This window comes from Dendropsophus ebraccatus, chromosome 3 (genome assembly GCF_027789765.1).
Source record: "Dendropsophus ebraccatus isolate aDenEbr1 chromosome 3, aDenEbr1.pat, whole genome shotgun sequence".
Taxonomy (NCBI): domain Eukaryota; kingdom Metazoa; phylum Chordata; class Amphibia; order Anura; family Hylidae; genus Dendropsophus; species Dendropsophus ebraccatus.
Genome location: NC_091456.1, coordinates 151,789,901 through 151,817,520, shown reverse-complemented (window position 1 = coordinate 151,817,520; position 27,620 = coordinate 151,789,901). Strand labels below are relative to the sequence as shown.

At 40.7% G+C, this 27,620-nt stretch overlaps 1 protein-coding gene across 2 annotated transcripts in view; it reads left to right on the top strand.

Moving 5' to 3' along the window:
* The window catches only part of ELL2 (elongation factor for RNA polymerase II 2), a 41,826-nt gene extending 15,139 nt beyond the window's left edge, over window positions 1-26,687 (top strand). Inside the window, exons 2-12 of one of the 2 annotated variants that reach the window (XM_069962942.1) lie at window positions 4,081-4,128; window positions 9,949-10,070; window positions 10,518-10,681; window positions 11,365-11,624; window positions 14,768-14,892; window positions 15,215-15,299; window positions 17,092-17,653; window positions 18,713-18,782; window positions 20,279-20,450; window positions 21,810-21,854; window positions 22,841-26,687. In XM_069962942.1, coding sequence (XP_069819043.1) covers window positions 4,081-4,128; window positions 9,949-10,070; window positions 10,518-10,681; window positions 11,365-11,624; window positions 14,768-14,892; window positions 15,215-15,299; window positions 17,092-17,653; window positions 18,713-18,782; window positions 20,279-20,450; window positions 21,810-21,854; window positions 22,841-22,957 — 1,770 coding nt within the window. In that variant the 3' untranslated portion in view covers window positions 22,958-26,687. Of the gene's footprint in view, window positions 1-4,080; window positions 4,129-8,302; window positions 8,366-9,948; window positions 10,071-10,517; window positions 10,682-11,364; window positions 11,625-14,767; window positions 14,893-15,214; window positions 15,300-17,091; window positions 17,654-18,712; window positions 18,783-20,278; window positions 20,451-21,809; window positions 21,855-22,840 lie in introns of those variants that run through there. The other variant, XM_069962943.1, reaches the window with a different exon arrangement.
* Window positions 26,688-27,620: the final 933 nt, after the last annotated feature.

The following is a 27,620-nucleotide window of genomic DNA, read 5'->3' as shown; positions in this document are numbered from 1 at the left end:
TTCACACCTACCGCATCCGCAGCTTATTTTTCCGCGGAAATCCGCAGGTCTGGTGGTGCAGATTTCAACCTGCGAGAAATCCGCGTATGTGTGAGTTTTGCGGTTTTTCTGCAGCAAGTTTATCGCAAGTGAAATGTCCGTTTAGAATGAGAGACATTTTAAACGGACATTTCAGTTGCGATAAACTTGCTGCGGAAAAACGCAAAACGCACACATATGCGGATTTCTCGCAGGTTGAAATCTGCACTACCAGACCTGCGGATTTCCGCGGAAAAATAAGCTGCGGATGCGGTAGGTGTGAACGCACCCTTAGGGTACAAACACACACGGCATATATGCTGCGTATTTACTGCTGCGATACGCAGCAGATTAGATCTAAATAACTGAACACAGTATCAAATCTGCTGCGTATCTGCTGTGTGTTTGTACCCTTAGGGTACAAACACACGCAGCAGATTTGATGGTGCAGATTTGATGCGGTGTTCAGTTATTTAGATCTAATCTGCTGCGTATTTGCTGCACATCGCAGCAGTAAATACGCTGCGTATACGGTGTGTGTGTTTGTACCCTTAAGGCCAGAGTAGAAGTGTTTTCCCCCTTAGAACATGTAGGATAATTTTTTTTATTTTTATTTTTTTCCCCTTGTTTGTAACTGTGCAAGGTGACCGGTTAGTGAAAGCTCTTTACTGTATATAAAGTCTTTATTTTGTCTGTTTTCCCTATTTAAGATGGGATTACTCAGACTAAATTAACTCTTTGCAGAGCTGAGGTCTTTTTCTTGCTTGGCTGAACAGACGTGTTTGGCCGCTGACCTGCTGTTAAGGAGATAATCCTATTTTATCAGAAGATCTAGTTTACCCGCTGAATCTGCGGATTGGTACAGCGCACCTTCCTGCAGGTTTGCCGCGGTGCTGCCTGCCAAGGCTCAGATATCCGGTCAGAAGTATCAAGTCGTGCATAGACATAAAGCTTTTTGGCAGCAATCGCTGAGTGCATTTGTTCCAGAAAGCAGGAAGACCAAATCCTTGTATTTGTTTAGTGATCTGTATTTATATCCTCAAATAGAAAATGACAGCTTGCACAAGCTTTCTGCGGCATTGTAGGGTTAGTAGACGTATTACCTAGTAGTATACCTTTAGTTGTAAGTGAGGTAATCTAGGTAAAAGACTGCTGATACTGGAAAACATAGGTGGGTGCAACAGAGTTTTGTTTAATTTTCACAATTTTGATCATATGAGATTTCATCTTTAAGGGGTTATTGAAGATTAGAAAAACATAGCTGCTTTCTTCCAGAAACAGCACCTTAACTGTCCTCTGGGTTAGTTAGTGCAGCCTGGTTCCATTAATGGAGCCCACGTGTAATACAGCACACAACCTGAGGACAGGTGTGGCACTTTCTGCAAGAAGGCATGTATTTTCCTATTCCTTGATAACCCCTTTAAGTATTTGATGGGGCCCTGTTACTACATGAAAGCCTTGGGGGGGTCAGATATTTATTTAGACTGGCCTTGCCTCAAACGGACACTGGTGTAGGACTTGGCAGAGGGCCAAGCTTGGGAAACTTGGCCTACTTCTGGCTATCTGTGAGCCCACAAGCTGTAATCTACGCCAGTCATGATCTGGCAAGGATTGGTAAAGATGCAAACTACGCACAGATGAGACCTGTGCTAAAATGTCCAACTTTCGTACACCCGTAAACTTGTGAACATGTCTTTAAAGCGAATGTACCATTACTGGAAAAAAAATACCTTTATCGGTGCGGGGATCCCTGTAGCACTGTCCTTTTTCAAAACACCGCCCTCGGTCCCGTGCTTGGTGCCATTTTCTGGGGGTACCGGGCAACCTCCAGTGCTTAGAGTGGACTGGTGCAGAGTGTGGGAATCCAGCGGTGTTTAGAAAAAAGGGCAGAAGAAAGTCTGACTGGTACATTCGCTTTAAATGAGCAGTGTCGTTTCACACAACTTGCCTCCTTTTGATAGCCTGTGTGGTTCCTAACATTTGCATATGAATTAGGTTATGAAAAATTACTCCTTAACCCAGGCATCTCTAAAGTCTTGTCCACTGGGTGTCTCCCTTTCCTGCAATCTGCTCTTCACTATCTGTTGTCAGGGGAAATTTGTCTCTATTAACCAACTGAGCAGACCCAAGTTACAGGGGGTGCGGATCACCATGTGCAGGGGGGAACTGGAGAGCCTGAAATGTATACTTGGTAAATGAGCTTGTCCACCTTCTGAAGATCTGCACTGTTCCTTGAGGGCTTCCCTCTTGTCTTTAACAACCTATAAGTTAATATGTTCTGCAATGTAATCTCCTCTCTTCCCTTTAGCTTATCAGCAACAACAGTAGTAGCAGCGCAGTAAAAACTGTCTCCCTGCGGTCACAGAGCTTCTACTGTTTTTTTTTTTTTTTTTTTCTGCACCTTGCAAACTTAGTGCATCAGTAATCCCTTTCTCCCTCTACATTAGCACTGTTTAAATCATCTGGCGCTTTCTCCAGCACCATACTGTCATGGCAGAGCACAGATGAGTACACGCAGTGTTATGCTGTACTTTGATTGGTTAGAGAAGAAAGGGAGGAAGTACCCATGTGTGTACTGCTGGCAAACTGCTTGGCCCTGGTCCTGCACATGGAGAGGGGCCTCTGGGCCTTAATACCAGTAGTGAGAGCATTCTGCACAGTCATTATAGTGGGGGTGAAATACCAGATGATTCTGCAGGAAAGTTCACAGTGGAAAACGTACGTGCTATGCATGGTCATCCAGTAATTCAGGGTGTGGTCCTGGTGACTACTGACTATGTGGTGGCTCATAGTCTGTATGTGTCATGGCTGCTTCTTCAGACTGCTGTGACTGCAGATATCCACAGCAGCAGGGGGATCCCGCCTCTGCAGACCCTGGTGAAGATGCAGTGTTGGTTTCCCTGGTGGCTAGAGTATTTCATATAACAAAATACAGGATCTGTCCTCAGTGGTGGGGTAGTGGCGTCTTGCTTTTTCATGTTCATAAGGTGCCTATCCTTATGAAATGGTGGTCAGCTTAAGAGCTCTGATATGGTGTCTGTGCAGGATATTGTCACAGCAGATGGATTGGAGTTTGCTGATCAGGGTCATACTCTGTTCCCAGGAAAGTGTACAGCTGTAAAGTGACCCTCATGCTGAGAGAAATAGGAGTGCAGATCAATTGCTTGTCCTGCATCGTGGCATCCTGGGGTGGAAAGGACAGATTCTGCTTACCCCTCCATTACATATACACCTATGTACTACTCATCTGGAGGGGGCCATTTTAGGACTCTTATTGGAATTCTTTCCACTGTGAACCCTTTGTTTGACATTAAGCTGCTTATATCTGGATAAACTGTGCAGTCTACATAATGGCCAAATTAAAAGGGGCTGTCATTTTGGCATCTTTTATGTGTTGGCATTGTTACCATATTGTGGCTATACCCATTGCTTATTGTATGTGTGGATGGTGGCTGTTCAGACCTCTTGCCTAGGTACTGCAGGTATAAGGAGTTCTGCAGGGGTGGGTGCATGTAGGTGGTCTGCTGAAGGTACACTCCCTGCTGGTGGACTGCGTGCAGCAGGACCTTCATGTAGTTTTAGTCCATGGGCAACTCTTCCAGTTTTGTGTGTTTATTTGTTTTCACAAGGGCTCATGGATTGCAGTTTTTTGTTCCTATTTGAACACGACCACTCATAGCAGGTTTGGTTGGTAGTTTATAGTCCTCCGTAAAAGGCCAAAAATAACATTTATATGGACTTTATACTCCATTTTTTATTTTTATTCTACATGGCTTAAAGGGATATTCAGAGTTCCAACACTTATCCCGCTGTCATCCTGAACGGGCCTGGCGTGTATTTGTCTTGCGTGCATATCGCTGCTCTGTTCATGGTCTCTGAAGCTGGCAGAGAGTGGCCATCTCCACCGGCTCCATAGACAATGAGTGGAGCATTTTATACAGGTCTGGCCAGCTGACTATTTTTAAAAAAATTGATAAATAGAGGGGGATGATAAGAGGGTTGTAACCAATAAGTCTAGTCCTGTTCTAATTTTCTTTTCTTTTTTTTCCCCCCCTTGTTTAGAATTCTCTACCTGCACGACCATCCATTCAATTTCAGGGACTCCAAGGAGTAAGTATACTCATGGCTACTCAGTATTATATATACATTGCTTACTGTGAATGGCATGCTGGTATAGTGATTTTTTTTGTTTTGGATTTTTGGCTTTTTCCAGCAGATCTGTAGTTTTTCATGTTAGGTGTCCCTTCCTGATTGTCTCCTATATGCCCTATGCCCAGATTAATCCTAGTTCTACTCCAACACAGATATATATTGCAGTCTAGTGTCTGTCATATGTAAACATGCATGTTACATGCCCCTACGTTATCTTCCCTTATTTCAACAAAGGATCATTCAGTCTAAAACGCTGCAATGTTGTATAACGGAGGAATGGAGCTGTGAGGCATTGGCTACTCCTTGTCCTGCTAGCTTTGCTAAACCTCACTATGCGCAAATAAGATAGTAAAGATGCAATACTACTTGTATCCCTTGTAATTGTGAGCAGAGCCCTGCACTGGCTGCCAAGCTTTATAGAATGAGAAATATTGGATTTGCATTATTCCTGTTAGTGCGGCTGTAAAATGTGCATTATGGTTCCCAGCATAATACATAGTAGTATTCACAGAAACACAGGCTGCAGTGCACTATACAGCATAGCACTGGATTACCATTGTGCTTGTACAGGAAACCTCTCTGTATACTGTTATGAAATATTAAGGCACTATTGGTGGGAAAGGCTTCCTGGATAAAATGGGTGATGTCACGACCCGACTCCCAGAGCTGTGCGGGCTGTGGCTGCTGGAGAGGATGGTGCCAGAGGGATGCTCAGTGTCCCTCCAGTGCCCTGTGTCCCTCAGTGTCCCCCTGCCATCATCCTCTCCAGCAGCCACAGCCCGCACAGCTCTGAGAGTCGGGTCGTGACATCACCATGTTATCCAGGAAGTGACATCACCATGTTATCCAGGAAGTGACATCACCATGTTATCCAGGAAGTGACATCACCATGTTATCCAGGAAGTGAAGCCTTGATGCAGTAGTAAGTGCAGGGAAAAAGCACTTTATAAGCATTTCCTGTAATAAGTGTATATTGGGGATTTGTATAACTTTTGGGGGGCAGAACAATACAATAAAAATTTTCGCCAGACTCTTCCTTTTAAGGGTTAGTCTGGTTGGTTAGGCATTTATAACTGAAAAAAAGCTGAGAAATGCATGGTGGTATGCAAGCATGTTGGCAGGTTGTTTTTTTTTTTTGTCATATTTATCAAGTTGCATAAAGGAAAGAGGTTTTCCAGGAAAAAACACAGAAAGCCGATCAGCTATTTGGTGCCGGCACTACACTGAGTGAAGTCAGGAGCAATTGGCTTTGTAGTTGGTGTAGAGGCAGCACTGCGTTAATACAGCCTCTGCGCCTTTTTAAGTAAATAGAAGCCGAGGCTGCAGTAATGGGGCAGTGCTTCTCACTGTTTAGTGTAGTATAGCGCAGGAGAGGTTTTCTATGGGGATTTGCTGCTGCTCTTGACTGTTCCTGACAGAGGTGGCAGCAGAGATCACTGTGGCAGACTGGAAAGAATACACCACTTCCTGCAGGACATACAGAAGCTGATAAGTACTGGAAAACTTTAAACTTTTTTTTTTTTATAGAAGTAGTTTACAAATCTGACTTTTTTTTTTTTTCCTAGCACTAGTTGACTTTAAAAACATGTTTTCTCTGATATACCCATTTAATGGGCTGGACAAAGTCAAAAGTGACAATTTGTTTTATGTGTTTTTATTTGGCAGGACAAGTGTAAATTGACTTTGTATGTTTATTATAATGAATGTATAGGTGCAGGCAATGGGCCTATAGTAGACACTAGCTAATTATTCGTCTTTTTTGGCCCTATTGTCAGATAAATCTTTAATGTTGGACATTGCAGTCACTGAGGTTTCGGGGAATCTGTGTGTAAGATTGCTGGTAGTGCTGGCTGTTCTGTGGGTCCCTGACCTCTCAGCAGACCCGTGATAAGTATAAGCACACTATCAGAATTACTGCACAAACCATTGTGTCCTGTCCGATCCCAGTCATCTGCTGTCAGTGCACATTCCAGCTGTGATCTCCCCATCTACCACGTAGGATAAGTAACCCATTCCTCTGTATCTCTGCAAGCTGTCACCATGAAGACCTTGATGATGCAGCTGGGATCATTGACAATGAAATGTGTAAAACCCCCACCAGGATGCCACTCATTTAATTCCTCATTAGCGCATGGTTTCCTTTATGCGGTACTGATGCATTTCTAGTCTAACTCTGCTTTCTGTGACGTCTTCCTCTTCCTGGAAAGCCTCAGTGTGCCTGTCGACTTATAGCTGTTTAAGTGCATTTTGCATGATTACCTTGGAAGGCGGCCACAGCCGGGCTTGCCTGTCCCCAAACTGTAATGTGGCTTTATTTCCCCTACAATAAGTACGCCTCTCTCTGCCTTATGGTGTGCTTTCTAGATTTGGTGTTTGATTTCTAGACAAAGCACCTGTTTGTGGTGGGTGTCTCTTCCTTTCAGTTCCCCTTTGTAGAAAGGCTGCGGTTTTGTTTGGGGGGGGTAGATTAGCCGTGAATGTCGCTGCAGCCAGTTTCCCAGCAGGGGGCAAATCAGTTGCTCTAGTTTAAAAATCTTATTAACCAAAGTAATTAGAGCAAATAATTGGAGCTACTTAGATGCAAGTACGTCTGGGCCGAGCACATCTTAGCCCAGCGCTTCCATTATTTGACGCTTTACAACAGGTATATGTTTAATATAAAATATTTCTAAGTACTTTAAATAAAACGACACATCACATGCGAAGTTCCCTTGAAAATATTCCCTTTCAGAACCACATAGCATCTCTTATCTTGTATTAGCAGTTTCCTTGATAAATTGATAAATTATCCATAAACTATGGTAGGACACTTGTAGGACTACATGAGTAGTCAGTAGCTGTTAGGTGTAATGCTTCATTTGCCCTACAAGATTGCTGTAGAGGAAGTTAATCCTGCTTACTGGATTCCCCACAGATTACAGCTGGTCACTAGTCTGAACAGTTACCCCTGAAATATTGATAGAAAAGTTCCTAAACTGTAGAAGTATTGTCCGAGATGGATGACCCAAGTGAAATTTTTTTTTCTTTCAAATCAACTGGTGTCAGTTATATAGATTTGTAATTTACTTCTATTTAAAAATCTCCAGTCTTCCAGTACTTATCAGCTGCTGTATGTCCTGCAGGAAGTGGTGTATTCTTTAAAGTCTGACAGTGCTCTCTGCTAACTCCTTTGCCCGTGACAGGAAATGTCCAGAGAGATTTTCTTTGGGGATTTGTTAAGTCTCTGGACAGTTCCTGTCACAGACAGAGGTGGCGGCAGAGAGCAGAGTCACACTGAAAAGAATACACCACAGGAACTGGCCAGAGCAGTAGAAAATACCCAAAGAAAATCTCTCCTGCTTTGGGCAGCTCCTGTCACGGGCAAAGGTGGTAGCAGAGAGCACTGTCAGACTTGAAAGAAACATTAATTTCTGCAGGACATACAGGAGTTGATAAGTACTGGAAGGTCTGAGATTTTTAAATAGAAGTAAAGTACAAATCTATTTAACTTTCTCACACCAGTTGATATGAAAAGGAAAAAATTTCGCCAGAGTGTCCCCTTTTAACGGGAATGCTGTTTTTGGACTAGTCTCATAAGAGTGTCTTCCTTTTCTCTGAACGCTTCTCAAGAGTCGTATTATAATCACTGGATTACAATTAAAGGTGACACCAGTATATAGAAAACAGAGGATCCACCAATGACAATAGGTAAAAGTAAACACTATCTGCATAAGTCTCTGAACAGGGGAGGGATCAGTGAACTGCCAGGAGGGATCTGTCTTTTCTAAATGACATGTTCCTGTTTATAGTCTGGCTCAGTAATTGTGCAGCAAGGGCTGTGTGTGATGTCCATGCAGACCTTGCTTTAAGGGTGCGTTCACACCTACAGGATCCGCAGCAGATTTGATGCTGTGTTCAGTTATTTAAATGAAATCTGCTGTGGATCCGCAGCGGATCCGGTTAGTGTGAACGTACCCCAAAAGTGTAAAATCTTTATACATACCTGTCCACAATCCCAGGTGTCCTCGCTTATGCCTGCTTTCACTGGTATAACTTTAGATCTGGTTTCTGACGTGACAAGCCGCTCAGCCAATCACTGACCGAGACTGGATCGCAGTGACCAGTGATTGGCTGAGCTGCCTTTCACTTCAGAGACCAGCTCTGAAGTTCCACCAGTGACAGCAGGCAGAAGTGAGGACTCTGGGATTGTGGACCGGTATGTATAAAGATTATTTTACAGTGATCAGCCGCCGGCCTCACATTGCTATTACACTTATTTGGTTGGAATAAAGGACAATGATCACCCGGTGATAGTTTCATCAGCTGATTGTTGTCTTTATTACACAGAGCGATAATCTGCAGAATCGGCCTGATCTGTTATTGCTCCATGTAATAGGGCCCTAACACAGAACAGATCACTTCCTGAGGGGGAGTACGTAAATAGTCTGGTTTCAGTGACTGAGCTGATGTATGCATGCAGCTTAGCTGGGATGAAATAAATGACACTGCAGGAATACAGGGTTATAGGCATATGTGCAAAACACAACTGGATTACCTGGGAACACAATTTTCCTCATGGTATAGTGGGTGATATCAGCAATATAGGGGGCTTTCTGTGATTTTGTGTCTGAAAACCTATCCTCAGCATAGGCCATATAGTATCTGATCAATGATGTGCGCTTTAACTTGTAATACATACTGATTTTCAGCTTGGTTCTGTAGCATGGTAACAGTGTAAACCTAGATTCACTTTATCCTGTAAGGAGTTAAACACATGAAGGTGAAAATAGCCTTGAAATTTCCATAGACTCCATAGATAGGTCCTGCTACAGTGCGCAGCAGCACAGATGGGTTTCAGCACAATGTTGTTGTCCAGAATCTCTATTGCAAAGCAGAAGAAAGTTAGAAAGTTAATTTTTCCCTAGGTAGTGATGGTGAATGCTGGAACTTGTGTAAGAATGTGATCTGATCATTTACCTCAGTACTTGCATCACTTGTTTGCTTCTGATGTTTGCCGAACCCCAAGGCGCTGTCACACCTTTCAGAAGTTTTTTTTAATTTGTAATTTAATTTTTTAATTTTCTTCACTAATTATGACCAGTTCTATTAATTTTTTTAATGCCTTTATACGGATAAAACTAGTCTTCATGTTCTTTGTAAAGGTTATTTAACTGCAAGTGGGATGGCTGGGGCTCCTTACAACAAAGCCAGAGGCACTCTACTTCAATGGGTGCCATGTCAGACAGCTTAGCTTGTATAGAGCTGTAATACATTAATGTGCATGAGCGTGTAGAAGGTCCATCAGCAGGGTAAAGTATTGGTCATATCAAGGCCTAACCCATTTATTAGAAGCACTTCTTTTTCCAAAATGCAGTTTGTTCTCATACAAGTGTTGTGCTTGACCTGTAAAGAGTGATGCATTTGTAGACCCATTCCTTTCTGTTGGCCACGATTGCCTTTACTTAAAAAGTGTCTGAGTTGAAGTAAGCTACGAATCTGCTTGGATTTGGCCAATAGAAGTCTATAATTGTGGACACATGCAGATATACATCTGTGTTTGTGAACAGTAATAAGGATTCGGTCTTGTACATGAGGCCTTATAATCCAGTCGCTGGTCTCCCCTCCTGATTCCCACAGGAAAATAGTAACTTTTTTTAGAAACTACTTTACATGCTATTAGTAATATCTAGAAGCCTAGCTACTTATGCATTAAATGGTTGGTGTAATTGTTAATGCCTTACTGCTATTTTCTGGACATCAACAAAATGCTTTCATTTTGCCCCCTTTTTCTTTTTTAAGTGTATCAAGATTCCAAAATCAGACTGCCTCAATGAAATGCACAACTTTAACTTCTATCTATCGAATGTAGGAAAAGATAACCCCCAAGGCAGCTTTGATTGTATCCAGCAAACTGTGTCAAGGTAAGAATAGACATTTTTGCTATGGGCCTAGTATTTGTGAGCTAAGTGTGATGGTTCATCCCCAGTACAAAAACAATCAGATGTGTCCTAGTTTATTACTGACTGCTGCAGATTGAGTGCTCCCAAGCCTTGAGACCCCTTCATTGGTCCGAAATGAAAAGACACCATAAGAGATGCTGCCATCCTGGCGACCGGTTGTAGTTTTTACAAAACAAAATTTGCGTTGAGCTTAGACAATCTTTCACGTGGTTTATTACACTTGGCTGCTGCTGTGGGCCAAAGATATATGGAGTAATATGGGATATTTATTTGGCTGTAGAGATATTAAAGACCGTTACAAAGTAAAGTGCCATTGATAGGTCTCCAAATATCAAACTCCAATGGGCATTTATCCATAGTATCCCCCCCTGTTTTATGCTAATTGGACTTTCTAATTTCTCTTTCCAGCACTGGTGTATCAAAACTGAATTGTCTGGGATTCATCCAAGATAAAATAACAGTATGTGCCACTAATGACTCCTACCAGCTTACAAGAGACCGCATGACCCAGGCAGAAGAAGAAACACGAAGCCGAAGTACAAAGGTTATAAAACCTGGTGGCCCATTTGTAGGTAAGCACTGGTTGGCGGCTATTGGTCTTGCAGCAAGAATTTTACTGGTTTTCAAGGAGTCAAAGGCTAATGCCCAAATTATTGTCTGCAGTCATAGGTTGCCCCAGTGATTATGGGGTACGGTTGATGTGGAAGGAAAGGTGGAGGTATTTCTTCAACTATCTCATTTTAAACCCATTTTTTTCCCTCATATGTAACTTTGAATTAGATCATTAGGTCTGTGTTCCATTTTATACATGGCAATAAAATTTTTTTTAAAGAGTTAAAAACTTTGCCTCTTGTTGGGCATCCTTAGTGTATTTTTATATTCCCTGTTCAATATCTGCCAGTGTTTCCCCTATAAATTACAGAAATAAAACATAGTATCTGAATGGGAATCTTCCATCTGATAACTGGAAAGATGCCCATGACACATAGTAACCTTAAGTGCTCGTGTTGTGCCCTTCCTCCAGGACCTGGCTATGCCCTGTCTATGAACATCAAGATCCAACAGGAACAACCACTTTAAATATCTGACTAACAAAATTTAGTGTCGCAAGACGCACGTGCAGAGGCGGCCTGATCGTGCACATATCTAAGCTGTGTGGCATTTAAGTCAAATAAACGTTATGCTGGTAACAGGGTTTGGCTACTTCTGGACTGATCTGGATTTTTTTAACTTGTGTTTTTCCAATCTCTTATAGGGAAGAGGGTCCAGATTCGTAAACCAGCAAATAGTATTTTAGATACAGCACCAGAAAGGAAAAGGTCCACGCCCATTAATCCAGCAAACACCATTCGAAAGACAAATATCAGCAACAGTATTGCACAGCGGCCGTATAGGGAAAGGGTGATTCATCTGCTGGCACTGAAGCCATATAAAAAACCAGAGATACTTGCTCGTTTACATAAAGATGGTGTTAATCAAAAAGACAAGAACTCTCTTGGTGTTATCCTGCCACAGGTGAGAATAGCTCAGTCAGATGGTAGACATGAAAATGTCTTGTACCTTTCCCACATGCTTCTGGGTACCTGCAAGTTTTACATGGGGGTTTGTGGATTTCCCTAATGTCCATTTATAGATTTAGTATCCCATCAACCCCCTTTTATTTATTTATTTTTTAAGTGTTTCAGGGCATCCATGGTTAGGTGTGCTGTGTTCATATTTGATCATGAAACCTCTGGACTGGGCTAGAAAACAAATATGCGGCTAGGGTTAGCCTGCCATCAGTTAAATCTGCTGCACTATTACAGGAGCTCTGTAATGGTTACGATACACAGTAGTACGAGAGTATAATGTTCCAGGCTTCAAAATAAGATTAGTGTTCACATTATTCTCATGGCTTCCATTTGCAGCTGACCAATGACTGAAGTGCAGATCTATTTTCTGTATAAAGTACATTCCGGCATTCACCAATTAATGCTAGTAATATTTATTAATCACATCCAATAATTACAGCAGGGCACAATGGCACAGGATGCGTTTCAGCGTTTAGCCTTTATCAACTGTTGAAGGCTAAACACCGAAACGCATTATTGGATATGTGATTAATGAAAATTACTAGCATTAATTGGTGACTGCCGGAATTTACTTTGGACTGTTGCATGGGATTTACTCCTTTCACGTGCACTACCCCACAACCCAGTAGTGCCGCCAAACTCTGCTTTTCAGATCTATTTTCTGACACATCTGGATGGGATCCACTGACTTTTTGGGTTCTGCTGTTTTGCAGCTAGAATAGCAACTGCAGACTGTCTTTATATTTTGCACTTCAAGGAGGATACAAAGCCTGGTGCTTCTGAAAATTGTGCCCTCCTGATACTGGTTCTTAAGGATTATTATGCACTGTAAATCTTCTCTATAAGGGTTAAATATGCAACCACTTACACAAGGAAAAGGGAGTTCTTTGTTACATTACATTTCAGAAGTCAGCAAGCAAGGCTTCTGCTTTTGTACAGTGCTAGCTCATCATACACAGCTGGCATACTGTGCTCTATTTATAGCTGCAGCAAGCCGAGCGTTCTCTACAGAATCCATGCACACCCTTATTGGGCAGTGCTACACCTTGGCCGTATGTTTGGGAATGTCTTGTATCATCACCTTGCTATGTCTTTGGGTTTGAGGCATTTTGCATATTATGAATATGCAAACTATTTCAAGGCAAGGGAAACCTTTTTTTTTTTTTTCCCCTCTTAGATTCCAGTTGTAAACCCCCAGAGTTTTTGTGCTTCCTTCTAAACTAAATGTAGTCTTGGTAGTGGGTTAAAGGAGTTAAATGGCACAGATGGAGTCTTTGTGCTCCGTGACTTCTGAAACAGTACAACCCTGTACTCTTCTCTGCCAATGAGCCAAACACCCGCAGTACTAGGAAAGAGGGCAGTCTTATGTGGTTTTTCAGTGGCCAGAAGAGCAAACATCTGTAACCCTATGGTTTCTAAATGCAGTATTAAATGCTAGGATACACTGCAGCTGCTCAGTATGTTGGCTCTACAGGGGACTTCTAATCTAATATAATATTACCTCCTTTATAGAAGTTGCAAAAAACTTATTTGCAGAGATATGCACTTGGTCTGGTGACCTGCCCTGCAAGATGTATTTTGTTTGACTTTGAAACCCCCCCCCCCCTTCAGTGAAAAAAAATATATATTAAATAAAAAAAATAAATATATAATATATATAATTTTCTTGGACTTTAAAGGATGGAATAAGAATTACAGTATAAATGCACAAAGCCTTTGTCTATGGCTATGATTATAATTGGATTATTTTCCATTTGGGTTTTAAAGCATGGGTCTGCTATTGTTGGTAGCATTGCGATATACTAGATGTCCTAGCCACTGGCATATCATGTATAAATTACTGGAGTCTTAATGCCATTTTAGGATAGGTTTATATTTATCCCCCTTCCTGGGAAGGGAGATACTTCACCATATATGCCAAGTCTGTCTGAGATACTAGTGTAATGTAGGTCAACATGTCTTTCGGTGAATACATTTAAGAGCTGTACATTTGGCAAACCTTGGACCTATGTCCCCATATATAATCCAGATTTTGTAAAAAAAATTAGAAGTCTTAGTCTGATTTCAGCTATTGATACGTAACCTTTCTGCCTATGATTGTGGATGAAATAAAACCCTTTGAAAGGAATTTGCCTGAAAAATAAAATGCTAGATTGTGCGGGTCTTGGGTCTATAGCCTCATTCCAGACAGATGACATAGTGCAAGGGTTGCTGTATCCAGTTACATTTTCATTCCCAGCATGGGCAAACCATGCCGAAAGAAATCCTAATATATACAGTGTTTTTGGTGTAGGATTTTTCTTGCACGTAGACCGTAGTGTATGTTGTAAATGATGATTAATTTGTGGAGCGTCCATTATTCATAGAGAAGCATGCCGAGGAGCTATAGTGTTTCACTTTGGGATTTGGTTTATTTAGCAAAGCCTTTTAAAGGACTTGGACTAGCTGAAGACTATAGAAGGCTGTGTTGCAGGGTAATCTAATATGTGCTTGGAACTTTCATGCCCGGTTGTGGAGCGCTCTGGCCATTCTGGTGTCATAGTAAATGATGGACTAAGTATAGTAGTGATGTGTATTAATAGATCCTCATGAACACATTTGGGGAAGCTGGATGCAGATCTCTGATTTACATTACACAGTACCAATAATGCATTATTTCATGCCTTGATGACTTCATGTGAACCTACTAGCTGTGGAATTCATCTTTACTTCATAGATGGGGGAAAAATAAATACATTATAACCATTAAATTTAGATTTTGGTTGCTATGAATTCTATTAGGGGTTTGTGTGTTAAAGCAATTCTTGTCTTGCTGCATGGAAATCTACTGTATGTCCATGTAATTATTGCAGTAAAATCTAATCGGTCTTCCCTGTCAAACTCACTTTTAGGTGAGCTTGATGTCTGCATATATAGACTGCAAAACTTTTATTCCTTTTTAAAAAAAATATATCTAATTTCTTTTGCAATAGTATTGCTTCAGCTCCAAGCTGTGGGTCTTCAGAGAATATGTATGTGTGGAAATGTATATGGAGCTATAGCTACCAGGCCTTTTTAAAATTTAATATGTCCTCCTTTTCTCCTTAGGTTGCCAACTTGAACCCCAAGGACAATTCATATACACTTAAAGACTTTATTTACAAGGAAATCCAGAGAGACTGGCCTGGGTACTCGGAGTTTGACAAACAGTTATTAGACAAAGTTCTTTCCAGGTACGTGCCTCCTGTGAAAAGGATAGAGCTGTGCAATGCTTCTCATCTAGCTAGTAATTTGGCATTCTTGATGTTCACACATTCCTGCTATAGCGTTCATACCTTCCTTGTGCTAAAGCAGTTATGGCTAAGTGCTGTGTATACAGTACCTTTACCTTTAGATGGGAATGGTACAGTAAATTGGCAGCTTTTTATCTGGCAGTGTAAACGTAACATAATGGTAAGGTCATAGTGGTGGGTATTCTTCATCTATATTAAGCATTTGGTTTCTGGAAAACGTGCTTTGTGTCAATAATCTAGCGTGTGGTTTCATTTTTGACAGAAAACTTAATCAGTCTCAGAATGCTACCAGCTCCGCTCAATCAGACTCTCCGCCTTTAAGTGCTGCATCTACATCTCCTTCCCAGGTATTTTATATGGCCACGGAAGTGTCTATGAACTTAGTGTTTTAGAGGCTGCTGGGTGTTAAATACATTCTTTATGTGACAGAACAGATGCTGCATGGTCTGTATATTATACAGCCTTTCATTTTCACTGAATACATTGTCAATATGGCTGTAAGTTTTTGCAGATAACCAGTGTATAGGGGAATGAATGACAAAACTATTATGTAACTTTGTTGACAATGCACTATTCTAACGTGGACTCTGCTTTAGCAACAATGTTCTTTGTCTTTGGTTTACATTGGCATACCGTTGTGCACTCTCAACGGGCCTAATAACTTCAATAACAACATCTACTAATAAGTCTTTGGTCTGTTTCCAATCCAGGATTTAAGGTAATGTATACTACATTTTTGAGTCTCACAAAAAAGGAATGGACCAAACAGTGTTTTTCAATGCAGAGAATGGGCCTGCAAAAGTATACACCTGACAGAAGCTTCTGCCAATCTAAACCGCAGGTGTCTTTAGAATACGTATTTGTAATGTGAACGTAGCTTAAACTGGCATTTAATGGGTAGCAAAACCTTCTGGCAAAGCTATGCTTTGTTTCATTCTAATGTTCCTGATTTGATCAATAAAATCTCCCACACTTCTAAAATGTCTCAGCATGTTGGCAGCATTTCTTCAGGAGCAGCACCACATGGGATGTGAACCATTACACGGTTCTCATTGAAGTCATTGATCTGTTGGTTCAATGCACAGATGTGCCTGGTCCTCCAGAGCAAGAGACTTTAGTACCACTCTCCACCCAAGTGCTAAGCAGAGGAGCGATTTGTTAACTTATTTTTAAATAACTTGTACCCAGTTTGGGGGCAGTAATATAAACTGTGTATTAGGGGTAGCCTTTTTTTGTATTGTGAAATACCATAATGTGACCCACCAGGATGTAAGTTGAATGTCCTCTCTTAAAGAACTACTAGCATTGCATGATTTTAGAAACTTATCCATTCAAGTACAATGGGTGTTTAAAACCACAACCCCCAAAATAGTATAGATTCAAAAATGTGGTTTTATTATTTGCTATGGTCATTTATTAAACTGCTTATTCTTTTGATTACAAAGACCTAATGGGCGCAGCCCAGTCTTTCTATTGCAATGTGCAAATCTGTATCTACACTGATAACAAAGCAGTGTAATAAACCTTAGTGCAAGTGTAATACTAAACCTGCATCCTACAAAGAGGAAACCAGAACAGACTGCAATGCCCCAACCCCAACGTGTTTCCTTACTGCTTCACCCAGGGGGTCAAATGTATATTGGCTAAAAGTATGTGTTCTTGATTTCTGTGTGTTCTTGAATAGTGTACTGTGCAGTTATCAATTTTATAGGTTGTCTCATTCTAAAGTCTATTAAATCTAGCACTTATGACTAGAGATGAGCGAACCTCGAGCATGCTAGAGTCCATCCAAACACGATCGTTCGGCATTTGATTAGCGGTGGCTGCTGAAGTTGGTTAAAGCTCGAAGGTTGTCTGGAAAACATGGATACAGCCAATGACTATATCCATGTTTTCCACAAAGCCTTAGGGCTTTATCCAAGTTCAGCAGCCACCGCTAATCAAATGCCAAATGCTCGGGTTTGGATAGATTAGAGCATGCTCGAGGTTCGCTCATTTCTACTTATAGCATGTACAGTGCTCAGCCATCCTCTGGGTATTAATGTATGCTCGTTCCTTTAGGACTGTAATATCATCAGTACTGTTAACTGTTATGCCATTTGGATTTCTAATATGCATACATTTTTAATTCTTTCCTAGAAACGTCTTCTGGATACTGAATTCATTGATCCATTAATGAATAAGAAACCAAGGATATCCCATCTTACAAATAGGGTGCAGCCAACTTTAAATGGACACTTAGGTTTAACCAATGACAAACCAGCACCCCCACCACCACCTCCTCCGCCCGCTGCTGCCACCCCAGCACTTCCTCTACTTCCACCTGCACGCCTTCCAGTTTCAAATCCACAAACTATAAACTCTAACTCCAACTCTCCCAGTACTCCAGAGGGTAGGGGGACGCAGGATCTGCCCATGGACAGTTTCAGTCAAAATAGCAGCACCTATGAGGACCAGCAAGATAAATATACCTCTAGGACTACTGTGGATAACTCTATATCAACGCCAATAAAGTTGGCGAGCTCTGATCCCACGGACGATAAAAATGGCACATTGCACAAAAAAGCAAAGAAATCGAAAAAACACAAGGACAAGGAGCGCAAAAAACTGGAACCCGAACCTATGGAAGAAAAGCAAATTCACCTGAAAAAAGAAGAAATAGTTAAGGTGGAAAAGAGTCCCAAGCCAGATGAAAAGAAAGGTGCAGATTTGTCATTTTATACAGTTAACCCATTTAGCGGTCGAAGTAATTTAATTCAGTTTAGCTTGGGTACCTTTTTTATGGGTTTTTTTGTTTAGTTTTTTTATTGCATATGCTTGTGTTCTTTATATTTTCCTGTTTTATTGTAAAATATGCATCTGGGGCATCTGAATTAACAACTGTTACCATTCCCCTTGCTAAGGTAGCATGCTGCTAAGCACTCTGGCATTGTCCAGGACTGCTGACAAGTGGAAAGGTAATGCCTAGTTGTCAATCCATTTATACGTTTCCTGGAGCAAGAATGGTACTGTAGTGTTGCGTTTTTCAGCATTATTTCACATGGAATAATAGAGTAGGGTATTCCTTCTTAGCACCTTTATGTCTACATTTCAGATTTATTGTAAATTTACATGTTGTGGTCTCATCCAGTGTTCCCTAACATTTGATATATTTATACTGCGCTTCTACGCAAGAATATTTTTTTTGTTGTGGGTACACGGCTTTACACCCTCTTAGTATAAATCTTTCAAACCTTACAACTAAAAGGCTGAGTAATGTATGAAAACCTGCCGAGTCATGCAGCAGAGGTCCTTATCTTTCTGCACCCTCTAAGGGTGTTGCCTCTGATGGAAGCTTATAGGATTCTGCAGTGTCATGTTTTGCATTTGCTGCTTTTCTCCAGTGGATTGGTGTAAGTAGCTTGGATTATTTACAAGAATACATTGTATATCCTTCAAGCACAGTTGCTTCAGAGCCAAGCTGTACTTTAAGACACATTTAAGTCTGGATCTTTGTCTCCGTTGACAGATCTTATTTTTTATTATTTTGCACACAGGACTGCCCTACTGTAGTTGGTACCAAATCATAGTTCAACCCAAAATAATATTTACTCTTAAACTTCTGAATTACAAACCTTTTTCTCATGCAGATAGTATATAACAGGGGGGTGGTCAGCTGTCGGTACAGGCGTATTTGTTACAATTGATTCAAACTGTTGCAATGACTTTATAATGTTTATTCCTACACTGTAACTTGAAGTACATATCATTTTTGTTACAGTAACAGATGTTCAAGAAACCTGCACAGCATCAGATCCTTCATCCACAACAGAATTACCAGATTACATGATGTAAGTAGCATTAAAAGGCTGTGCGGCACCACTAAAGTAAGAGTATCACATGAAGTGGATGGCATACTTATGATTTGGCTTGGGCTCTTCTCACTCAGTGTCTGCTTAGGGAATATGCTTTGGAGGAAGCAGATGTAGTCCAGTGATTTACATCTGTCCGGTAATCTGAGTCTATGGATATATTTACCAATGTATGTAGAGGGTACTATATATATGATAGAGAGAGAACTTAATTCACATTCACATGGGCCACGTGTGGAGTGCAGCTGCTGTGTAATTCCAGTGGGGGCTTCTACTGAACAGAAGGGACACGGGCAGTTACATACTGCACCACTATACATGGAAATTGACTCCTTTTGTGTCCTAAACATTGACTATTCCACTGTGAACATACCCTAACACTTCCAGCAGGAAGCAGTAAGCTTCAGTCCTGTAGATATTAACAATTGTGAAGAACATGTAAAGCATTGCGCACACACTGTTAGCACAGATTTGTGATTTTTCTTTCCAATTTTGCAATGTGAATGGCCAGTGTACTTCTACCTATAAACTTAAAGGAGAAGTCCGGCAAAAATTTTGGTTAAAGTATTGTATTGCCCCCCAAAGTTATACAAATCCCTAATATACACTTATTATGGGAAATGCACATGAAGTGCTTTTTCCCTGCACTTACTACTGCATCAAGGCTTCACTTCCTGGATAAAATGGTGATGTCACGACCAGACTCCCAGAGCTGTGCGGGCTGTGGCTGCTGGGGAAGGTGATGGCAGAGGGACACTGAGGGACACAGGGCACTGGAGGGACACTGAGCATCCCTCTACCATCATCTTCTCCAGCAGCCACAGCCCACACAGCTCTGGGAGTCGGGTCGTGACATCACAATGTTATCCAGGAAGTGAAGCCTTGATGCAGTAGTAAGTGCAGAAAAGAAAGCACTTTATAAGCATTTCCCGTAATAGGTGTATATTGGTGATTTGTATAACTTTTGGGGGGCAATACAATACTTAATTCAGAATTTTTGATGGACTTTTCCTTTAAGACATAACTGGGAAAATAAGTGTGTGTGTATCAGAATTTTGGTGCAAAACTGGGTATGGTTTAAGTGCGCCAAGTGTGTCCCAAAACCTAAGCCACATTAAAGATGGCACAGACTAAAACTAGACTGTGTAAACAAGCAGGATTCTAAAACTACTTGCGATTATGGTGCATTTGCAGAATAAATGCCCTGTGGTGTTACCACAGTGGGAACGAGACCTTACAGTTTATACTCCAAGGCTCTCCAAAGAAAGGGACTCCTTGTCTCCCCTTTGGCAATTGTTCATTTTTCATAGTAGGGTATCTAATTGGTTTGTAAACCAGAAATTGGCTTGGCAGACTTTACAGAAATCTTGAGAAACACAGGAAGTGCTGTTTTTCTCTTAAAAAATAAAAAAATAAAAAATAACTGCACTGTCTATTCATGGACTGTTCACTAACATTCAATTGTTTCTTTCTAGAAAATACACTGTTATTGTGTCCAAAGAGCAGAGGCAAAGTTACAAAGATGACTTCAACTCTGAATATGATGAATATCGCAGTTTACATGCCAGAGTAGAAAATATCACTAGAAAATTTATGCAGCTGGATGCACAGAGGAAGCGCCTCTCCCCTGGTTCTAAGGAATACCAGGTATGTTGAATGTTTTTAAAAAATTTTGGGGACGTTATGGATTAGTAAATCTCATCTGCTCACAAGCAGTGGGAAAGATTCTCCAGTATTCACTGCACGCTGTACCTGAGATGCCAAAGAAGAATTTATCTTAAGCGCTATGGAAACCTGTGCATGTGTATTTTGTTGTTTTGTGGTTACTTTTGTATTAAAGGGGTACTTCACAAAAATGCAAATCTTTCAAAACTGTTCCTAGCAAGTGCAAGCATTTGCAATTTACTTCTATGAAGTACTAGAAGACATGGCACTTTTTATCACCTGCTGTATGTCCTGCAGGAAGTGGTGTATTCTGTCCAGTCTGACAGTGCTCTTTGTTGCCACCTCTGTCCGTGTCAGGAACTGTCCAGAGCAGTAGTAAATCCACATAGAAAACCTTTCCTGCTTTCCAGACTGGAAAGAATACATCAATTCCTGCCAGACATACAAGTAAATTCCAAATATCTGCCAAAGAGATTAAAGAAAAAATTTGAACTACCCCTTTAAGGTAAATAAATTAATAATTTTAGACAACTCCAAATATTTTGTTGCTGTAGAGTCTGTGCATCTCCTCTACATAGCTGGTTGTGCTGCTGCTTTTACTTTGCCTTTGCAGGAACTGGAGACATTACACTGGCAGCAGGAGGAGCATTGCACATTCTTACAGCATGTCTGTATCCACACACATCATGTCCAGCATGTTTTAGTTAGAGGGCCTAGTTCTTATGAGAAGTCTGAAACCCAGGAGCAGATAGCTAAAGTGATTATTCAGGATTAGAAAAAGCACAGCTACTATTTAGCAAAAACAGCCCCATACTTGCCCTCGGGTTGTGTGTGGTATTGCAGCTTGGCTCTATTCACTGTAATGAAACTAAGCTGCAAAACCCACACCCAGACTGAGGACAAGTCATGCTGTTTCTGGAAGAAAGCGGCCATGTTTTTCTATTACTGGACAACTCATTAAACTTTAGGAGGTTTGAAAATTGAGTGAAACTGCATCCTGTAACCTAGTGGTTAAAAAGTTGCACTAACATGTGAGAATCAGTTTCAGCTTGTTGAAATTGTCCATAGTCTAATATTAGCTAATGCATTTTATCACATTCTTACTAAGTGTTAGTCAAAGGTCGTGTGTATGGCTGGAAAGTTTTATATAATGTCTCCTACTGGCCTGTACTTTCCCAAATAGCAGGAAAGTAACATTTTAGGGGGAATTCCCATCTTGCACATATACGGAATATCCATGCAGGTTTTTGTGAAAAATCAATGGGAGTCATCAGTTTTGAGTGCTGGTTGTACATAGTTTCTGATGGGCTTGTATTTTATTGGAACTGTTTTTCTTTACAGATTGTACATGAAGAGGTTATCAAAGAATACAAGAAATTTAAAGAGGTATGGATTTCTAGCACAATGTAATATCTTGTTAATAGGCTGGATCCTTTATTATGTATACAGACTTGAAGGCCAGTTCTCAGATCAGCATAGTTCCCATATAATTCAGTAAAAGATGTGGCTGATAAAATTCCTCAGGTGTGCAGGTTATATGTAACGTTGTTAAATAACGCATGCATTAATGCCCATATGGCCTAATAGAACATTAAAAGGGGTTTCTAACCTCGTTTTTTTTATTTTATAAGACTTTGCCACATATGCAAATTTTGCATGTAGGCTTCCTAGCTTTACCAGATGTGTACACACATACTGTACCATCCCAATTCCCTGCTGCTGCCTTTCTGATGGCACTCTCTCCCCAGTCTCCTGAAGTTACTGCTTTTTATGATGTCAGGAGCTGACTGGTCAGCCAATCACTGGCCATAATGGTGAGCCGCCTCAGTGATTGGCTGAGCATGCAGTTGCTGCAGGGTTGGAATGATGTGAAAGCAGAATAAAGTAGAGAGGACCAAAGATTGGCGCTGCAGGGGAGAGGTGAGTATGGTTTATTCCATACTTTGGCAGCATCCAGAGCTTTTATTTAAAACAAAAAAAAAACTCATACAGATGTCAAAGTTTTGATCAGTCAGGATCTTAGCCCTGATCCCTAGGTGTAGACAGCAGATGTGCCATGCTTCACCTGGAACATGTATAACTTATGAACGCAGCAAGTTACAATCCTAACTTCTGAAATGTCAAAAGTTAATACAATGGCACTGTCAAGAGTTGACGTGAGGATTAAAACTATGGATACATTGTGGAAGACACTGAATACCTAACAAATGCATTAGAATCTCGTCTTACGATTGTATCTTTGGGTTCCATACAATTTACCTCTAAAAGGCACCATATTGTTTTATGTATATCCTGTAGTCTTCTACCTGTGCCTTGCATACTAGTCAGTGTGTACAGTCATTACAGTTCTATCTTTTCCCTTCTGTTTACAGGCAAGTCCGAACTATTATGAAGAAAAGTATAGATGTGAATACCTGCACAACAAGCTTGCCCACATCAAAAGACTAATAGGAGAATTTGACCAACGACGAGCAGAGTCCTGGCACTAAAGCTCTGCTTATTCAAGATGTGAATACTTAACGCTATTTATTTAAAATTCCAGATGTGTTACGCTAGGATAAAGCAAAGAAACTTTTTTTCAGGAGTTTCAGTATTAGACTATTTTTTGTTTTCCTTCCCTCCTCCTGGTGCCCATCTTTACCTTTATCCTGCTTATTTAAAAGCTGCTTTCTCCTCTTCCTTGTCCTCTGGACTCTCATTTATCTGTGGAAATCGGTATAGATACTGGAAGTCCAGTGCCTGTACCTGATCAACTGCGCATTCTAAGTTTTATGTAGCATAATGATGTGCTTTTTGGATAAATGTCTGTCTTCTGCCCTTTCTTAAATGCAAACCCTTCGCCTTATGTGGGAGAAGGTTAAAAAAAAATTTGCACAAAAATCTATTTAAAAACAAAATAAAATAAAAAATATTTAGAATTAAGAGACAGAAAAAAAAAAATATATATATATAAAAAAAGAAAATCTGTCCTTTAACTTAAACATTTTCAAATAATACCCCCCACTTCAATGGATGCCTTAAGGTGTTTGCCTGTTTATATTTAGTGTAGTTAAGTATTAGCTACACCGCTTCCCCTCTTACTAAAGCAACGGGAAGCACACTGTGGCCTATCAGCGTCTAGGAGTGTGCTTGTACGTGTGCAAGGACTGCGTGGGTGTGAGCATGCATGATGAAATCACAAAGCTGCTATGTAATAGGCCAAACGCTCAGGTTATGAACAACTGACGAGTGTTATTGTAGGGTTTTTCCTATGACTTTGCTACTTGTGGAAAAACATTAGCATTTCCATTTCAAAAATTTGTCAGCATTGACATCAAGGACTGAAGAGAGGGTCAATGAGGGAGCTGGTATCGAAGCCAAGCAGAGCCCTTTCAGTAGAGGCAGGTTGACTTCTTGTGAAGAGGTTTAACCAAGAAACCTTTTTTTGGGTGACAAATTAAGAAATGTAACCATGTAGGTAACTTATTTATATACGGATATAAAGTATTTTTGAGAAAAAAAAATTATGCAAAGAAGCTATTTACCTACATGTTTATTTAAAGATTTCTTTTCCTCCTGCGAACCAGGAGCTTAACTAAAGTACAGATATATTTAACTTTAAGATATACTGTGATCATCAGACAGCACAAAGTTGCATTTCATGCAATGTACCAGTTTACTTTAATTAAAACTAATTTTTTTTTTCCCATGTGGGAATTTTTTTATATATTTTGGATTTTCTTAGCATTCTGGGTAAAATGAAATCCATTTTTTCCCCTCTCATAAGTGCTGCCAATAAAAAAAGGGACGCATAATGTTTACAGATGTGATTATTGGAATGTTTGCCAAAAAAACTTGTTGTCAGTATCTGTAATAAACATTGCCTCCAGCATCAAACATGCTTGCTCTTGTCTCTCTGTAAACCAGAATGTTTGTGCAAGTTGAGAAATCCTAAATTAGGACCATGTGATGGTTAAATGTCACGTGTCTTACGTGCCATCGGTGTGGGTCTGCCGGTGCATGAGGAACAGCATTGTGCAGCTCTTCAAGGGTCACGAACCAGTTTTATGGGAGGGAAGTAAAACATTTCATATCACTAATCCACGTACTAATACTTTATACATCCTGACTACATTTCAGAATTGACATTAATGCTGCATTTGAGAGGTGGGGGAAGAGGGTCCTCTTACAAGGTACTTTGTGTGGCCATAGGCCATCGCAGATAAATGAGCCCACACTTAGCTCTGCCATCACATAAAGGGAACTCATCACATTGAAAATGCATTCCTTTTTTCATAGAAGGAGCAAAGTAAATTGAGTTTTGTAAGAAAAGATTCATTGTACCTTGTAATTGATTTACCGCTGTGCTCTTTCTGACCTTAAGCATCTAGTGGGCAGTTCTAACAGTGATTAATAGCCTTACTTGTATGCATTTATATACGATAGCAGTCACTGAATTAGACCACCCACTGGACCCCTAACATCAGAAAGATCAGTAACTAGAGATGAGTGAATTTACAGAATAAACAAAGCAAAGCACTTTGTTAGCTCGGCAGTCAGCTTATCAGCCTGCAGACTCTGAACTTTGTGCCGGTCTGCTCCAGGTGCCTGGGCAAGCTGGATCCAGTTCTGGGAAACTTCAAGAAGTTTTCCAGGACTGGATCCAGCTTTTCCAGGCACCCAAGGTGGCAGGCTGAAAAGCCCAACTGCTTAGCTAACTAAGTGCTTTGCTTTCTGTATATTTGCTGATCTCGATCAGTAACCCAATAAATTACAGGTTGCTTTGAATCTAGTTGGCCTTTTGCTGCCTGCAAAAAGAGTCTACATATTTATTGTACGGGTTCCCTTCAAGCTTTCCATATACCTAACATGGCTGCAGTGTTCAGCTAACACCCCCTTCTGCAATGTAGGGGTGCATGCTTTTGTACATGCATCGCTGTTGGGCTACACTTTGTGGCCTCTACATATATTACATTATAGATATTTGGTTACAAACTGTCTGCATCGTTTTGTAGTATAATGGCGGTGTAGATTACCCCTATACTACTATCCTCAATTTTAATGTGACATAACCTTGTTATCTACCTCAGTGCAAGGTATGCTGTTGTATCGCATCTTAGTTATCTGCTTTTCAGTAGTGTCTTAAACATTTTCTCTTCTCACCCCCACCCCTCCAAATTCAGCTTTAAAACCCTAATCCTTCCACACATGTTGTCCTGTAGCTGTCATATTGGCTGTATGCACACTTTTGCCTCAATGCGATCCCACATATAACTTCTTCCTTTGGCACAGACCTTCTGGTTTACAAGACAAACTTATCAATGCTGGAAAACACATTTTTGAACCAAAATCCTTGAATTAATATACATGTGCATTAAGCCGAATCCCTGCATTTACCTTAAAGTATACCTGCCTTCCTTATATGATGAACAGTCATTTTGTGGGTGGAAACAATATTAAGAATGCATTCCAAACGTCATTGGTAAATGATGCTTCAAGGCTCAGTGATGGCAAGTGTGTTAGCTAGTTATAAGTGAATCTATTCTGCGTTCTTGTGATCCATTCTAGTATAATCCCCAACTGGGGGGAGCAGATAGAGGGACAACTATCTATGGCAGTCAATTGGCTTCCTGCTAGTTTTTATCTAGTGCAGGAATGACTGACAAGAGAAAGTTGTTCCATACTTTTCATCAGTTTCAATACATTGGGTACATGAGGTCTTCTGTCTGCAATGTATGAAGTATAAGGGGTTATCCAGCGCTACAAAAACATGGCCACTTTTTCCCCTCTCGTCTCCAGATTGGGTGGGGTTTGAGACTCAGTTCCATTGAAGTAAATGGAGCTTAATTGAAACCACACCTGAACTGGAGAAAAGAGAGGGGGAAAAGTGGCCGTGTTTTTTTTTTTAGCGCCGGATAACCCCTTTAAGGCTAGTGTTACATTTTGCAAGATATATTGCAACTAGATGTCTTCAATTGACTAACAGTGTATACCTCAGTGGATGAGGGAACAACTTGCAAACACTGATGTAGGCCACTTTCACACATGTCCATAAGACTGGTGTAAACACACATCCATATTATGCCCAAGGTCTGGCATGAACTGACTGCATCATCGATCACTTTTTTTTTTTTTTTCTTCAAGATCTGGTCTCTAGTAGAGATGGGCAAACAGTGTTTGAGTCCATCCGAGCCCGAACGATCAGCATTTGATTAGCGGTGGCTGCTGAAGTTGGATAAAGCCCTAAGGTTGTCTGGAAAACATGGATACAGCCAATGACTATATCCATGTTTTCCACATAGCCTTAGGGCTTTATCCAACTTCAGCAGTCACCGCTAATCAAATGCCGAAAGTTCGGGTTCGGATGGACTCGAGCATGCTTGAGGTTCGCTCATCTCTAGTCTCTAGACCTGCAGTCACTCCAGGACTTGTACCCGTGGTACACCCATGTGAATGTAACCTTAGATTAAGGCTAGGGTTCCACACTGAAATGGTGTTGCCTACAATTCTGCATGAAAATGTGGCATTAGTCATTTATACCACATATTCAATGGAAAATCTCCAAGGAGGTTGAGACCACTGGAGTCCGCAGCGTCTGACGGTTTTTCTATAGTGATGTTTGCAAGATCACTACCAAATTTTCCAGTCGTAGAAAAACTTTGATATTGTGGCACCAGTTGCAGGAATGGCACAACTCTATTGTGACTGGAGGACAGCACTGTGAAGCCCTAGCCTTATACATCAGTTTGTCACATTACCTAGCCTTAAACTAGTTAACTTGCTGCCTTTCTTTCCCCAGTAATACCTTTTATTTCACATTCCTCCTTTGAACAAACAATGATAACTTACAACCAGAGATGAGCTAAACTACAGCTAAAATCAATGGCTCGGCCATCGATTAGTTTAGTCTACATAAATTATTGCCGCTTTTAAAGTGCTCGGTCGTCCGGAGAATCTGGGATGATGTTCCAAGGTCTCCTAGGACTCTGTCTGTGTATTTTTAGAAACTGGAGCACTTTGAAGGCAACACTAATGTATTCAGACTAAACCAATCTGTGGCCGAGCTGTCTGTTTTGGTCACCTTTGCTGTAGTTTTGCTCATCTCTACTTTTTGCAGTATTCGTATCACAAGTGACTTATAACCAAACCGAAAAATGTCATGTCAGTCTAGGG